Source organism: Eschrichtius robustus, chromosome 6 (genome assembly GCF_028021215.1).
Source record: "Eschrichtius robustus isolate mEscRob2 chromosome 6, mEscRob2.pri, whole genome shotgun sequence".
Lineage (NCBI taxonomy): Eukaryota > Metazoa > Chordata > Mammalia > Artiodactyla > Eschrichtiidae > Eschrichtius > Eschrichtius robustus.
In genome coordinates, this window is record NC_090829.1 from 87,264,686 (window position 1) to 87,281,475 (window position 16,790).

A 16,790-nucleotide genomic window follows, 5' to 3' on the forward strand; every position below is an offset into this window, starting at 1 on the left:
CTTTAAAACATGGACAATACCAAGGAAGTCTCATTCATGACAAGTCTAGAAATAGCCACCAGCTTCTAAGATTTAAGGTCCGGTCTTGCGTCTACCTTATTTGCATATGCCTCCACTAGTTGTGTGGAGCTAGTAGGTTTCCCTGGGCTTAGGTCCCTCCATCTGAAGTGGCATTATTGTCCAAGAATCATAAACTTTCACAGCTGGAAGAGGCTTTGGAGATCATCCTTCACTGGAAAAAACAGAGTGGTTCAGTGAATTGTCTAAGGTAAAACTGGATTAGACCATAAGCCTAGCATTTTTTTTCTACTTCATTAATGTTCCTTTGGAGTATGTTTCTTTATCTCCTCCTTATCCCATCTGCCCCTTAAAATTCTGGGAAAAATGTAAAGAGCTTCATGTGTCCATAAAATGATAATTTATATATAAGGAACATAGTATTCTATATGTTAGTTTTTCCAAACAACTTAAATTCAAATGTTTTAAAATTTTAAAAGTGAAATCTTAAATATACAAACCCATAACTTATCCAGTAAATTAGATTAGAAAATACTGTTAGCGTCATCATAGTGAATACCAATTTAATCACTTCGGGTGGCATTAAAACACTCTGGTCATTTTAAGAGCAGTGTGGTTGACCTCCCATATGTCACTTCAAATCCTCTTGGCCTCTTACTTGAGCCACTAGTATGGCAACCAGTTTCAAGCAGGACTGGGCAACTGCACCTTGCCTCCTGGCTTCTGACAAGCTACAGGAACTGCTAGGCATTTGGGCATATACAACTTGGGAGAGGTGTGGGGCCGTCCTCTAACCCCCCTTCAAAGACAATTCAGAGGCACATTTCATAAGGCTCCTCAAGATCAAGCCCTAGTACTATGTTGTTTCCAACTCGATGCATCCTTGATTGGCTTTCCTGCCATCTGTTTCATTTCCCCTTCACTCCTGTTCCCTGGGATCACATCCCCAGTAAACTATTGGACGCAAGCTTTTGTCTTGGGCCATGCTTTTAGGAGAACCAGAACCAAGGCTAAGACAAGCAGTAAAAAAACACTGGCAGGCAGAAAGATGCCTTTTAAGAAATTCTGTTATATATTTTACTTGGTGAATGCGTATATTAAAAGTTTTTTTTTAATTTATTTATTTTTGGCTGCATTGGGTCTTCGTTGCTGCACGTGGGCTTTCTCTAGTTGTGGAGCACGGGCTCTAGGCGCATGGGCTTCAGTAGTTGTGGTGCACGGGTTTAGTTGCTCCGCAGCAGGTGGGATCTTCCCGGACCAGGGCTCAAACCCGTGTCCCCTGCATTGGCAGGCAGATTCTTAACCACTGCACCACCAGGGAAACCCTTAAAAGTTTTTTGTTTTGTTTTTTTTAAGCTTAAATCACTGCTGATTAGAATAAACCAGCACTACTAACTATAAAACTGAAAACATATCCAGAATTGAATTTTCTAAAAAAGTCACAAAGTTGTTTTACAGAGTTAATTTTTTATCCAGTGCTATTGCTGTAACATTTTAATATTCAGCCTCACTTTGAAAAGCTAAGCCACTTATATGAATAGGTCAGTAGCATCTTCAGAAAAATATTTTCCATTAACATTAGTTCAAAGTAAGGCTTTGTCTTCCCATTCTGAATCTTAACGAACCAATTATAAACTGTCTGATCAACATTTTTCTCTTGCCCTTTGCAAATCACTTTTCTCACCTAAAACTTTTTTTTGGTCTTTCATTAGATAAAATGTTACTTCCTCCATGACAGGATGTTTTCTGTGATAAATCTACCTGTGAATTTTGCTATATACTTAAGTTGGTTTTGCTTTACAAATACGTACAATATGCAGATGTCCTTTTCATATTTTAATCTTCATAGCTTCTGAGGTAGAGTTATAAAAGAAGTTCAGAGAACTCAAGTAATTTGCCCAACGTCCAACATATAATAAATATGAGAACTGGAACTTGAATTCTGGTCTTCTGATTCTGAACCCTGTGAAGGTGACTGACCCCAGCCTGAAATAACTGGTATTTCCACTATGGACCGACTGAAATTTTATCAAGAATAATTTTTTTTATATTCAAATAAGGTCTCTAAAAAAAGATAAGTTATAGCCATACATATAAGAATTTATCTTCAACCTACCTATTAGTGCTTAACAGAAAAGTAGCCCCTTTTTTACCTAGTCCATTGTAATATTTTTAAAAAATATACATAATAGACATTCCTTTAAAAGACAAAAACCCAATAAATAATATGGCAAACCCTTGTCTACACGGTAGGAAACAGATTTTCATTTTATGGACCTCTATATGCTCTTGTTTGTCAGTTTGTTAAAATAGGAAAAACGGCTGGTACCTCTTCTAATGAACAGCATAATTCAATCATGTATAAACCTTTCCCCCGCTGCAGACACAAATTCATTCTTGCTTTGGGAATATGCAGGTTTTAAAGCTGAAGTGATCCTTCTGCAAGTTACAGATACACAACATTTAAAACAATGTTGAAATTCTAAGTCTTTAACTTCAGTTGGCATAGACAATTTTGAATCTTCAGCTAAACTGGAAGCCATTAGTCTTCAGATTTCCTGTTATATTTGCTATAAAGCATTTCAAGAGATGGATTCCAGAATAGGTCACAGCACTGTGGAAAAAAAAGAAAAAAAGCAAAATCATTTTCTTCCTTACTTCAGAGGTAGTAACAGATCTGAATTCATCTAACTCAAAATCTGTTTACAAACTCTTGTGAGTTCCATGTATGAAACAGAATGTCTTAATCTGTCCTACTTTTCCTCTCTTCCCCCAGCCTCTTGAAGTATTCTAAATCTGGAGATCCACATTATCGGATCTATGTCCTTCATGATTCTAAAAATTTCACATCTACTGTTTTGCCTTTTATTTTCCAGACTAAAAGTGTTTTTTTGTTTGTTCTGTTTTGTTTTTTATTGCAGTATAACTGACACATAACACTATATTAGTTTCAGGGGTACAACGATTTGGTATTTGTATATATCGCAAAATGATCACCACAATAAGTCTAGTTAAATCCGTCACCATTTATAGTTAAAAAATATTTTCTTTTCTTGTGATGAGGACTTTTAAGATCTTCTCTCTTAGCAACTTTCAAATATGCAATATAGTATTACTGTAGTCACCATACGGTACATTACATCATCCCCACGGCTTATTTTAGAACTAGAAGTTTGTACCTTCTGACCTTCACCCATTTCTCTTACCCCCAACCTCTACCTCTGGCAACCACCAATCTCTCCTTTGCATCTATGAGCTTGTTTTGTTGTTGTTGTTGTTTTAAATTCCACATGTAAGTGAGATCACACAGTATTTGTCTTTCTCTGACTTATTTCACTTAGCATAATGCTCTCAGGGTCCATCCATGTTGTCGCAAACGGCAAGGTTTCCTTCTTTTTTGTAAATGAATAGTATTCCACTTGTGTATACACAATGACCCTTGAACAACATGGGTTTGAATTGCATTTATCCATTTATATGTGGATTTTTTCGATGGTAAATACTACAGCATTACACCTGGTTGGCTGAATCCAGGCATTTGGAGAAAATGTGGATATAGTGGGTCGACTATAACTTATACTTGGATTTTCGACTGGGCCAAGGGCCAGAGCCCCTAACCCCAACACTATTCAAGAGTCAACCGTATAATACCACATTTTCTTTATCCATTCATTCACCGAGGGGTACTTAGGTTGTTTCCATATCTTGGCTATTGAAAATAATGCTGTAACAAACATGGGAGTGCATATATCTTTTCGAATTAATGTTTTCATTTTCTTCAGATATATATCCAGGAGTGTAGTTCCTGGATCACATGGTAGTTCTATTTTCAGTTTTTTGAGGAATCTTAATACAGTTTTCCTTAGTGGCTGCACCAATTTACATTCCCACCAATAGTGCACAAGGATTCCCTTTTCGCCACATGCTTGCCAATACTTGTTATTTCTTGTCTTTTTGATAATAGCCATTCTAACAGGTGTGAGGTAATATCTCACTGTGGTTTTGATTTGCATTTCTATAACGATTAGTGATATTGAGGATCTTTTCATATACCTGTTAGCCATCTGTATGTCCTCTTTGGAAATATGTCTATTCAGATCCTCTGCCCATTTTTTTAATCCGATTAATTAGTTAATTAATTAATTAATTTATTTATTTATTTTTGGCTGCGTTGGGTCTTCGTTTCTGTGCGAGGGCTTTCTCTAGTTGTGGCAAGTGGGGGCCACTCTTCATCGCGATGTGCGGGCCTCTCACTATCGCAGCCTCTCTTGTTGTGGAGCACAGGCTCCAGACGCACAGGCCCAGTAGTTGTGGCTCACTGGCCTAGTTGCTCCGCGGCATGTGGGATCTTCCCAGACCAGGGCTCGAACCTGTGTCCCCTGCATTAGCAGGCAGATTCTCAACCACTGCGCCACCAGGGAAGCCCCGATTTTTTTTTGTTATTGAGTTGTATGAGTTCTTTATATATTTTGGATATTAGCCCCTTATCAGATATATGACTTGCAAATATTTTCTCCCATTCAGTAGGCTGACTTTTCATTTTGTTGATAATTTCCTTTTAAAACTAAAAGCTGTGCAGAAGCTTTTAGTTTAATGTAGTCCTATTTACCTATCTTTGCTTTTGTTGCCTTTGCTTTTGGAGTCAGATCCAAAAACTGATCACCTACACTGATGTCAAGGAACTTAGGGCCTGTTTTCTTCTAGGAGTTTTATGGTTTCAGGTCTTAACATATTTTTCTGCATGTGGCTGTCCAATTTTCCCAGCCCCATTTACTGAAGAGACTGTCCTTTCCCCATTGTATATTCTTGGCTCCTTTGTAAACTAATTGCTCATATATGCATGGGTTTATTTCTGGGCTCTCTATTCTGTTCCACTGACCTATGTGTCTGTCTTTATGCCAATACCGTACTGTTTCATTACTTTAGCTTTGTAACACAGTTTGAAATCAGGAAGTGTGATGCCTCCAGCTTTGTTCTTTCTTAAGATTGCTTTGGCTATTCAGGGTCTTCTGTGGTTCCACACAGCTTTTAGGACTGTTGGTTCTATTTCTGTGAAAAATGCCATTGGAATATCTTCTGTTTTGCTTTTTATTTCCCAGACTAAAATTCTGATCTCTTTAATTTGTTCTTTTTGTCTCAAAGATTCAATTACCATGATAATGTAGACCTTTTTTCATGATTTTTTAAAAAAATCGTCAGCATTATTGTGTCTATTATTAGATCTATCTTACTGTATCCATCCATATCCTTTCATCCATCTGTCAGCATGGAAGTGAACACATGGTTTCTTGGGATACATGGACTTTTATGGAAACACTATGACGTTTATGGATACAGGTATGGTGTATACCTGTATATAAAACAGGTAAAATATTTTCTTCTGTATTGCTAATTCTCTTTTTGATAAAGTACAGCATTTTAGACTTTTTGACCAAAGCTGCCTACCTGAGAACAGCCCATAATGATTCTCAGTTATAACTGAAGTTGCACATGTACGGTTTAAAGGAGCGATACAAGTTGGATAGTCCACACACTAACTATGGCACCGTGAACTGATTTGCAACATTTCTGTTAACTCATATGATTTTCTTGTCCTTAAGATTCAGTTCTCATTTGCTTGAAAACCACAGAAACAATTATATTGTGCCTACTTATATATTTGTTCCATACCATTTATAAAAACAGACTGATCCCAGCATCAATCTTTAGGGGTCTTTCACCAATTTTATTTCTCTTCTCAGCTGGGGCAGAGTTCAGACATGAAGGTTAGCACTTAACTTTTGCCAACAGGCTTAACGGCCAAACCCTGTTGGACTACATGTCTACCCACACTTCCACCTTTCTCCTACCAAGATCATACAGGAAGACAAGGAAATAAAACCTGACTTACTTTATAATAATTATTCTGTGAGTAGGCCAAATTCTCTTTTGGAGGGATGTACTGGGACTTGGTCAAGCAAATAAAAGCAAGCAGTATAAACAACTCTACTTTCTGAATTGGGTTTTGAGAACTACAGAGTACAACCTGACAACTTCCTGTATGTTGTCACTGTGGTATGGTGAATGTTGAAGTTCTTGAAAGCCAGCAGCCTCCTGCGTGTGTCTCAATTCTTAAGACTTTGAGTGCTGTGTGGCTTCTGCAGTGCCTCAGTCACTTAGTGATACAGTGGCACAGTGATTCCAAGGTCATGCAGCAGAAAATGCTGGCACATCTAAAGAAGGGTATGCCTCTAAAAAGTACTGAGAATCTGATAGTTTGGGTTGTTGGCCTAACCCTGCCATTCACTGACTGACTGACCTTTGGGAAGGAAAGAAACTAACATTTATTATGTGGCTAATGTGTGTCCATCAGTCACAATGCATTTTATTTAATCCTTCTAACTGTCATATTTTTTTACTCAGAAAATGAAATAAGTTGCTTAAAAGCTACTGCCAAGAAGTAGAGGAACCATGCAAAACCATGGCTGTCTGACCCTGAGGTCCATGCTTTTTTTTTTTCATGCTCTTTCTATTTCAGCAAATACCTCTCTGTAACTTACTTCACTTCTCCGACTTGTAATCGTATCTGTGAAACAGGGATGCTTACTTTGTGGATCAATTAAGTGTTTTGAATGATCTAGTGACATAACCTCCCCCAAGACCATCTGTTTTCAGATAGCTCTAGTTGTTCTTAATGTCAAGCCACAATCTAGCTCAATTGATCTGGTAGCATACAGCTTATAGCAGTGTGAGACTACTGTTTGATCATTCCCTTGTTTTGAACACTATAATTCTACTAATGTAGCTCAAGAAAACATTGTCAATTTTTCCCCAGTCCCATTATACTATTAAACTCAGCTTACAGTCAACTAAAACATTTTTTTTCAATAAATGCTGCTGTTAGGCCATAATTTGCCCATCTTATGTTTGTTTTGCCTTTTTAGATGAAGTCTCACTTCCTTCTTATTAAATGTTTAAAAGAAACAGATATATTTCTATGACAATGCTCAGGGCTCTAACAAGAATTAGGATTTCATTCCTGCCCCTAGGAGATTCCACTGTATATATGGGACACAGACAAATGAACAGGATAAATACTTGAATGTAAGACAAGGGGGAAAAGCATTTTGTAGGAAAGAATGAAGATGGATTTAGACTGGCATGTTCATAATTACAAACAATTTAATTGTGATCTGGATTTGTAGGAAGAAGAATGACTGCTTAGAGGACAGTTTCATATACAACTAAGTGCTACTTGGTTTCATTATTTTCTCATAGAAACTATCATAGTGCCTCAAAGAAGTTAGAGTCAGAAAATCACAGGGAAATGGCACTGCATTTTTGCTAGTATATAGGTTACTTACTGTACCCAAACTGTACACTGAAAAGACAAACTCATGTTTCATTGCTAAACCACATCTAATATCTCAAAAATTGCTGCTCAGGAAATAACCATCCTGTCTGCTACTGATGCTTAATTCTAACTTATACAAAGCATTTCTTCTTTGCACATCGTCCTTTAAAAGGAAAATTCTTATCCTTCACAGCCTGAATGAGCTTTCTACCATAAAGATGAGTTGTTTTTCTTTAGAATTGAGAAGGAGATGATAGTATCTTTATTATGGCTGTTGTTTAGGTGATTTAAAAAGTAAAACGTTTTCACTTCTACTGTGGTCTAGGGTTGAAATAGGCTGAGGTAGAAAGATCATGAAGATACTACAGGGAAGATTCAGCAAGAATCTGCAGAAAAAAGAAAGAATAGAGGGAAGAAAAAAATGAAAGTGTTGACGGGTTGTACCAATAAATTATGGTGCACAGCCTTCCAAACTCCTCTAATTTTAAGTGATACCTCAGCTACACTGATTTAATACTAAAGGTTGTTAGTACATAAAGTTATATGTTAGTACATAAAGACAATTCAACTCTTACCTTACAGGAAACAACTGAGGAAAACATCCTTGTGTTTTAGTGTCAACAAATTTCTGGATCTGAAGGACTTGTTTTAAAAGATGTCCCTTGGAAGATTTGTCAATTTTTGTCAATACCATCTGTAGGAAAACAAATATTTAAGCATTAGAAATAAAGTACAGGTGACCCTTGAACAACATGCGCTTGAATTGCAAAGGTCCACTTATATGCAGATTTTTTCAATAATAAATACTACAATATTACACGATCTGTGGTTGATTAAATCCACAGATGTGGAACTGCCAATATGGAGGAACCCCGAATAGGGAGGGTTGACTGTAAGTTACACTTGGATTTGTGACTGCAAGCAGGGTTGGCGCCCCTAACTCCCACACTGTTCAAGGGTCAACTGTTACTTCTTAATATACAGTTTTATACATTAGTTACAAATTTCAATAACAACTAGGTGACCTATGCAAGTTTCTTAATCTCTCTGTACTTGTTTCTTCATCTATAAAATAAAAGCAATACCTCCTAAAGGAGTTGCTGAGAAGATTAAATGAGTTAATGTATGCAATATATAAAGCATACACTGTATAAGTTTGCTGTTTCCGATGCTTTAACTACACAGGGCCATAATATCTTGGATTCAAGACCAGTGAAAAGCACCCTGGAGCCATATTTGCAATTGCCATATGCCAAATGTTTCATACGATCACTATATATCTTGTGGTCTAAGATACAGAAGTGAATATTATTAGGTTGATCCATATAAAACCTCCAACTTATAATCATTTTTGAACTACATAATTGTTCTGCCTTATATGTAAACTTTAAAGGAAAAATTAGAAATCAGGCTATTTGTAGGTTGTAGCCACTATAGTTATATTCCAAGCTATATCGATATATAGTTATATTCCAAGTAAGCCTAGATTCTACTAGGTTCAACAATAAATACTTTGAATAATTTACTTACTCAAAGACAATTATCAATACATACTAGAGGAAGGTCAATGCATGGATGATTACAAAATCAATTAAAAAGTAAAAGCTTGATGTATCTGTCAGAGGTTTTCCTAGGGAGTTTCTATAAAATTAAATTTCCTGACTAATCATTTATGCTTTTCAGTTATAAAAAAATTAATGATTGTAAATCAACTATACTTCACTTAAAAAAATATTAATGGCAGAAGGAGTGAGAAGCAGAAAGTGAAAGTCTTTTTTCATAAAAGCAAATATGCTGATATTTAAAAGGAGACATAATTCCTCTATCACAACTTCTTTTCCAAAGAAGAAAGGTTAATATTTCCTTAAAGTTAAAAATGAGAAAAATATATGATTCCACAAAATGGTATCTATGGTATCAAATTAGGAGTACTATCACTATCACTTAATATAACCGGTTGGGCAATATTTGGGCTTTTTTTTTTTTTTTTTACTACGTAGACTATGTTTATCAATCCTTTGGCTCCTCATAACCATAAATTATCTCTAATGTTTCACAGGGCTTTTGCAAACCCCAAGAATTCCGTAACCCCAAGAATACAAAAAAGTTTCTGACTGGTAACATGGTTTGATTTGCATTAAACTCCAAAACCACTACATTTTAGTGGTTTTCAGACATTGTTTTGAAACCAAATTATAGTCAGTGGGCTCTTTTCCTTAGAGAGGAACTTTCAGACTGCCATTTTATCTGGAAAACCTACAAAGCAAAATAAATGTGGATACCAACCTACCAATCTGTATTCTATTCTAGGGTAAACAACAGTAACAACTGGTAAGATATTCTCATAAGAAATTTTGTTTTCCTTAAGAATATAAACATCCTACTTATGTGTGCTGGAGCCTACTATATTCTTGTGATGTTCTTAAATTCCAGATTAGTTTCGCAAATTTTTCAGTTGCAGTTTTGTTTACATTCTGATAAGTACTATCTGCCAAGCTGCTGTTAAGGAGCTACTAATGAGTCTTAGCAAATATTTATATTGTCATTTTAAAAAAACCAAAAAAACAAAGAAAAGCACTTAGGAACACTAAATGAACAGTTTAGAAAACTTTTACTTTGACTATAATTTTGAAAACTTAAAAGCTAGGAGAAGGAAAAGGGAATAAAAGTACCACAGAACTTATTTTAGTATTAATGGCTGATAATTGAAAAGATTGTTTAAAAGGTACTCCTTTATCTTTTGAGGAGGCAAGACCTACTCTTCCATTAAAAAGATGTACACATGTGCACATGCACACACACACACAGACACAGAGGGAACTTGTATTTCTAATTGCAACTATGATTCAAAAGAAATACCTACCACATAAGGTAATGCAAATTCTTCACACATTTCTATGGCAATGTTGTCAGTTTTTTGAATTCCAACAACACTATCCACTAACAAAAATGTTCTCATCAAACTATAAGAATGCAGAAAAGAAGATTAACAGCAATATAAAATATACTCATTCATTTCTTCCCCCCAACCTTCACTATACTAAGAAATTTTACTTTGAATAATTATCAGTTCAAAATTTAAAAATTTCTTTAAGCAAAATGCATTCTCAATTCACTGTGAAGTCCATCCTACAGTCCAACAGGTCTCAATGTTGTTTACATTCAGTAACTAAATTCATTAATATTAATTTATTTCAATAGCATATATTGGACATAAGATATTCTGCCTAGAACTGGATACAAAGATGAATGAGCCCCTTCCTCTAAGAGCTTGAACTCTAGTGGGAGAAAGAAACAGGAACCCAATTAACTATAAGTTACCATAAAAATGTCTAAATTTTCAAATATTACTTTAAGACTAACAGATAACAGAAACCAAACACGTTATATTTTGTATTTTCTTTTGCAAGTATTTTATCTTAGTTTCTATGTAAAGCTACAACAAGCAAGGTACTTGTAAACTTGTACCTTGCTTCAAAAGGTTAACATTAATTTTTCTATATATTGTGCAATGCTTGAAACATAGACCTGCTACTTGACTACCTATGGCGACAAAAAAAGGTAGTATTTACAGAGGCTGTGATGTCAGAAGTATTTTAAGGATAATCATAATTTACTGAAGTTTATTTAAATCTGGTAACTACCACATTAACCAAAAATTTTCATTTTTAAAAACAGCCAGCTTAGAGTTTGGTATAAAAAAATTAATAAAGTCTGCTGAATTACTATTGATAGTCTCAATTTAGGAAAACAACTGAATTTAAGTTTAAGCTAACTTACAGGAAAAAACTAAGCAGGCAGTATATACCTTGCTCCTAAATACTGTATTGTAGAATATTATGAGAATAAAGTGGACTTTCTAAAAAAGTCATTTGATAAAACTGAAGTGTTCAGCATGTGTAGAATGTCCTAGTCATGAGAACGTTTGGGGATTCAACGTAACAATTATAAGAAAAATGTTTTTCTTACTTCTTTCGTTCTTTTAGATAGGTTTCTACCATGTCAACAAAATCTTCAGGTGCTCTATAGCCATAACCTGGCATGTCCACCAATGTAAAATATTTTCCAACTTTGAAAAAATTCATTTTCTTTGTGTGGCCCTGATAAAGTAAATGGAAAAATAAAAGCTTTCTTAAAATATGTCCTTTATATATTTCATGACTCAAAATATTTTCTGTTCAATTAACAATTACTTATTAAAAACATAAAAGTATTCTGTATATAACCCTATGCTGATGATGATACAGGAAAAGAAGACAGAAGACAAGTGGCTGGAGATAAGCTTAGATGATACTACTTCTTCCCTCCAATTCATTTTTTAAAGAGAATCTATACGATTTAAGAACTTTAGATTCCATATTAGAAATCACGTAGGCAAAATATTTTCGAGTCTTTCCTATTTCATTAGCTCCCTCTCAGTGAAAAAGTTATACTGTTCTAAATAGTACGACTGCATTAGTCAATATTCTCTGATGAACAATATAACTCCACTATAAAGAGGAATGAATTATGGCACAGATAGGTTAAATTAAATGCTTACTATCAGTCATACAAGTTTGCCTAACACCTAGATGCAAAGCCTGATAGTTTATTATGCCTAGACTATAACTTTCCTAAAATCAAGATGTTTTGCATGTTTTATTAGACGGGTTTAGTGCTTTCGTTAAGCATTTTTTAAAAAGCATGTACAACTGTAAAATGTGCAACTAAAACTGATGTAAAGATGATAAAAAAAAGTGGTTTATTCATGTGGTTTCGTGTCCATGGACATTATTAATCAGAAAAGGAAAGATTAACACAAAGAACTTTAAAAGTCAATTGTTTAGAACTTAGAAGAAATATTTTCAGAGGAAAGATTTTATAAATGATGCTTAGGTTGCCAGGCAGCTTTTGTGTCTCCCTATAGGAAAATAATTTTAGAATTACAGATTAGGAATGTCAAGAATACATTTCTTCCATTGTCCTCTCACAGCAGAAAGGGAACAACCCTACCTAGAAGTGAGAGTTTAGCTGGGGTATTTGGCGAGGCAGGGCAGGAGGGAGTAAGGCTAGGAGGGTTAACAAATGACTACAATTGGCAGGGATGGTATCAGGGAATCAACCATAGGAAGAACTGCAGAGCAAGAGAAGACCAGTGAAGCCTCAGGGAAGGGTTCCAATGCAAGGAAACAGGGGCAGTGAGCATTAGGTTGGTGCGAACATTTTGCCAAGAATAGATAATAAGGTGAGGGGAACTGAGGTGAGTTTTGAGGAGAGGATATCTTAAATACTGGTAGAGTCTGCATTATTGAGAAGGAAGCAGAGGAAATTAGAAAATGACAGAAAGCTAGTACAGCAGGCTGGCTGGGATATTAGGCACCTAATTTGGCCCTGGGTAAACTGGGAAGTGCCTGATGGGTGTACATATATGAATTAGCAAGGCATAAAAGATTACAGGAGGAAAAAATAATACATTTTAAAGCTGTTTTCTTTAAAATCAAAGTAGAAGTAGATGATCATTCTCAAAGAAGCAAATATAGAATGACACTAGAACAACCCTTTGGAAAAGACTGGACTAAGGAAGATTTCCCCAAGATACTGGCAAGAGTACTAAAATAACTCCAGATACACTTTCTTTTCTTCAGAGAAATACACAGGCATTAATGAAATGTCTTACATTAGTACTTGTGTGAAAGAAATCACTTTTCTAGGAACATGGCAATGATGGTTTCTTCTACCCCCCCCCCCAACATTTATTATTCATCTTAGTCAATTCAGAGATAGTTAGATATATTTTAAATTTTAACATACCGGTTTTTTGGAGACTCTAACTTCAACCTCTGGGGCAAGTGAAAATAAAGCCTTTATTAGAGAGGATTTTCCAACATTGCTTCTGCCTATAAAACACACCTTATACAAGCAAAAAGAAGATAATTGAGTACTAGTTTATATATATATTACTATATAATGTATTAGCTGCAAAAATCTGTGAATACTACTCAGTCTTGCCTAACCATAAAAAGTGGCTTATGGTTAGTCAAACCTCAAATTCTAATAGACAGCTACTATCTACTAAATGATTTCAATGTGGCAGGTACTGTTTTAAAAGCACTTAACATATTTTCTTATTTACTTTTTACAATATCTCTATGAGACTGAAAATATTCGTATCCTCATTTTACAGGTGATAAAACTAGAGGCAGAGAGAGGTTAAAAAACTGGTCCAAAATTATAAAGCCAGAAAGTGAAGAAACTGGAATCTGAACTCAGGGCATCTACATCCAGAACCTGTGCTTTTAATTACACTATGCCACTCAAGAATATCTGCAACATTTATTAAGAATTCCATATTTACAAAGCTTTTTTGAAGTTAAAAACTAGACGTGTTTCAACAAAACTGGCTCTACATTTGGAACCCCATTTCCCCACAAACTCTCAAAGTACACCATAACACCATTAATAATTACTCCTTTCTCTTGACCTTTCTTGTTCCAATTAAGCTTTTCTCCTTTAGTCTGAATGTAGAAAGCAACAAAATATTCCTAATATTAACCATTAATACACATGGCTCGTCTTTTTAATACAGTATTGAAGAAAGTAAAGTATTGGAAGTATTGGAAGTAAAGTAAAGAAGTATTGGAAAATCAGTGCTTCTAAATGAGGGCGGTACCGCCCCCTGGGGTGTTTTAGAAATTTGTAAGCGCATTTTTGGTTATCAATAGGATTGGGTGGCATTTAGTGGGCAGGGGCCAGCAATGCTACATATTTTGCAAAACTGGGGTCAGTCCTTCAGAATGAATTGATTTGGGTCCTGGAAAAATTTCAAATGCTCTCCCAGATTAAATCCAATGATAATATACAGATAATAAAGCTGAATTAAAAAGCCAATTACACAAAAAGTCCAGTAATTTAGAAAATTGAAAATCGATGCTATCTCAAAATCATTAAGTGATTTATGTACTCTTAAATTATTACAGCAGTTCTAAATATATTAGCAGAAAAGTTTCAGTGCAGTGGTACCGTTATCACAAGTATGTAAGGAGGTCAGAGCCTTCATTTAACAGACAGAACAAAATAGTAAACTGCAGGACATGAACAAAATGCACACTCACTGAATTTCACTTAAGTTGTTTTAAAAAATCTTATACATTATTGCCATCTATATATAAGTTTTTTTTGCCACAATAGGAAATTTAGATTGGGTGAAAATTACGTACTGATAAGAATCACTTCATTTGTGAAACTACTATACTTTTCATATTCTTCACTTTGTCTAATTTGTCTCGGCATATATTCTCTACTGCAATTAATTAGAAAAAAGATAGTTAATTTTTTAAACGCCTTTTAAAGTGTTTTATATTCACTATCAAAATAATTAAAACTATATCTGCTTACTTTGTTATAATAATGATATGCGTCCACAGAAAGTTAGTAAATCTCTCCGGTTTGCTGACAAGAAAGAGATGACAGCAAAATCCCAGCCCAAGTCCTCAGCACCCGCATCCGGCTGCCGTTCTCACCTCAGGACGGCGGAGGTCCGGGGCGTGGTCGAGACGCACGGCGGAGCTGAGGTACTCGATGCGGTTCCGCGAGGAGGCCGTGAAGACGCTCTCCGCCCTCGCGATGTCATCCAGGCTCGGGTCGAAGATCTTCAGGTGAAGGTCGGGCCTCGAGCCCGGGACGAAATGCCGCTCGAGTTCTTGCAGTGGGAACACGAGCTTCGTCAGTTGCTTGCTGGGCAGCCGTAGAACCTCCGCGAAGGCCTGGGACGTGCTGTAAGCTCGTCTTCCGCTCCCCAGCTCTGCCCCCACCGCAAACAGCCGGCCGACGTCAAGCCGCAACCAGCGTGCTGCCATTTTCCTCTCCTAGAAGCCCCGCCTCGGGCCTTCGTGCCGCAGGTCTGAACTGCGCGTGCGTGACCCCGCTCCCGTTACGCCTGCCGGGAATTGTAGTCTCCGCTGGCCTCGCTGGTTCCCGCTTAAGCTCTTCGCGTACAGAGAGCCGGAGGCAGGTGTTGCTTCGCAGGGGGAAAAGAGTTCTCTGGGTGCCTTTCACACTCTGGCCCTGACACCTGTGCCTTTGACTTGTATGTCGCTGTGGGGAGGCTGTTTAACGATTTTCAGAGGTGAAGAGACATATCTGGCTGTGTGAGCCTTGAGGCTCAAATGAAGAAGAAAACGTGTGAAGCTCTGGTGGATTTCAGGCCGGTTTGCTCTTCACACTTTCTGGTTGTCTCACGGACGTTGACGTTGTACAAATCACTAGGAAAAACACTTTCGCAAAAATGAAAAGGGCTGGTGAGAAATGTAGTTGAAAAAGCGCCTGTTCATATTTCATTCAGCCTTCTCTATAGTTGCAGGAAATGTCATTAAATTTTAGAGATTTCTTACAGAATAAAAGAAAAAAAAAAAAACAGTTTGCACAGGTGTTCGAGTTGTTTCATTGAAGTTACGTAATGACATCTTATTTCAAAAGTTTCTTTTAAAAGCAATTCAAACCGATCACTGCTGGAATGGGAGATACAGGGATCATGATAAAATGAATATCTGTAAGATATTCCTGCTTAAAAGACGATGGGTCTTCTAAAACCTTAGCAGCAAAAAGCATACCAATGTTAACGCACGGTCTTTTGAGCGATTCCCCAGGTTGTTCAGTGACTAATAAGGGCAATTCTTGAATTAATGTTACACAAAAGTTAATGAACAGGACCAACGACTTGGAGAGTAGCCCGATCTGCCGGCCGGCTAATTTTTTGTTGATCTTTGCATTAGGCTTTGAGGCTTTCCTCCTTCCCCTAGTCTCACTCCTCCAAAGAAAACACTTCATTGTAAACATCCAGGCATTTTGGATATATATAGTACCATGAATGTATTTTAACTCAAAATACTGTTCTAAAGCCTTTAAAATTTTTTAAATAATATATTTGGAAGTCTTTTTATATCAATACGTACCGACCTACATGATTGTTTTTTTTTTTTACAAAAAACAAACTAACCCTAAACTACCATAAAAACACAAAGTCCTCATTCACTCCAAGCACTAGTTAGATATGAGAGGGTGGCCTCTTCTCTTGTTATCATTGTTCACATGTGGTTTTCACATTGTCATAGTGACATTTTCCTACATGATTGTTTTTAATGGAGGCATATTATTCCGTTTATTTCTCCAGTGTCTTATTGATCACTAATTAGGTTTTGTTATTACAATGCTACAGTGAGCACTCATGAATAGATATCTTTGCACACTTGTGGAAGTAGGATAAATTCCTAGAAGAGGACTTGATAGGTGCATAAGGTGTGTGCACTTTTATTTTTCATATTTCTGTAGAAAAATCATCTAAAGAAATTGCAACAAATTACTCCCTAATAACAGAGTATTCTAGCATCAAAACAGGCATTATAAAAGTAGGGTATTATAATGTTATATAATATTGCCATACATAGACGAAAAAATAAAAAAA

The 16,790-nt window shown here is 36.1% G+C and overlaps 1 protein-coding gene across 2 annotated transcripts; it reads right to left on the reverse strand.

Moving 5' to 3' along the window:
• Positions 1-564: 564 nt before the first annotated feature.
• Positions 565-15,186, reverse strand: GTPBP8 (GTP binding protein 8). Of its 2 annotated transcripts, none has more exons than XM_068546752.1 (6): positions 14,851-15,186; positions 13,142-13,240; positions 11,321-11,451; positions 10,215-10,314; positions 7,927-8,045; positions 565-2,632 (listed from the first exon to the last, which is right to left on the reverse strand). In XM_068546752.1, exons 1-6 carry the CDS (start codon positions 15,184-15,186, stop codon positions 2,542-2,544), a joined length of 876 nt encoding a protein of 291 aa, XP_068402853.1. In that variant the 3' UTR covers positions 565-2,541. The 2 variants fall into 2 exon arrangements, with proteins under 2 accessions (XP_068402853.1, XP_068402852.1); XM_068546751.1 differs by lacking the exon at positions 565-2,632 and adding an exon at positions 7,294-7,737.
• Between the last annotated feature and the right edge of the window lie 1,604 nt (positions 15,187-16,790).

Bases quoted from the DNA above. Each gene is read 5' to 3' on its own strand.
- GTPBP8 (XM_068546751.1), bottom strand. From the start codon at position 15,186: ATGGCAGCACGCTGGTTGCGGCTTGACGTCGGCCGGCTGTTTGCGGTG. The intron at 11,452-13,141 runs GTATGTTAAAAT...TTACTTTATCAG, and splicing joins TTAGAGTCTCCAAAAAACCG to GGCCACACAAAGAAAATGAA. The intron at 7,738-7,926 runs GTAAGAGTTGAA...TTTTTTCTGCAG, and splicing joins CCTCAGTTGTTTCCTGTAAG to ATTCTTGCTGAATCTTCCCT.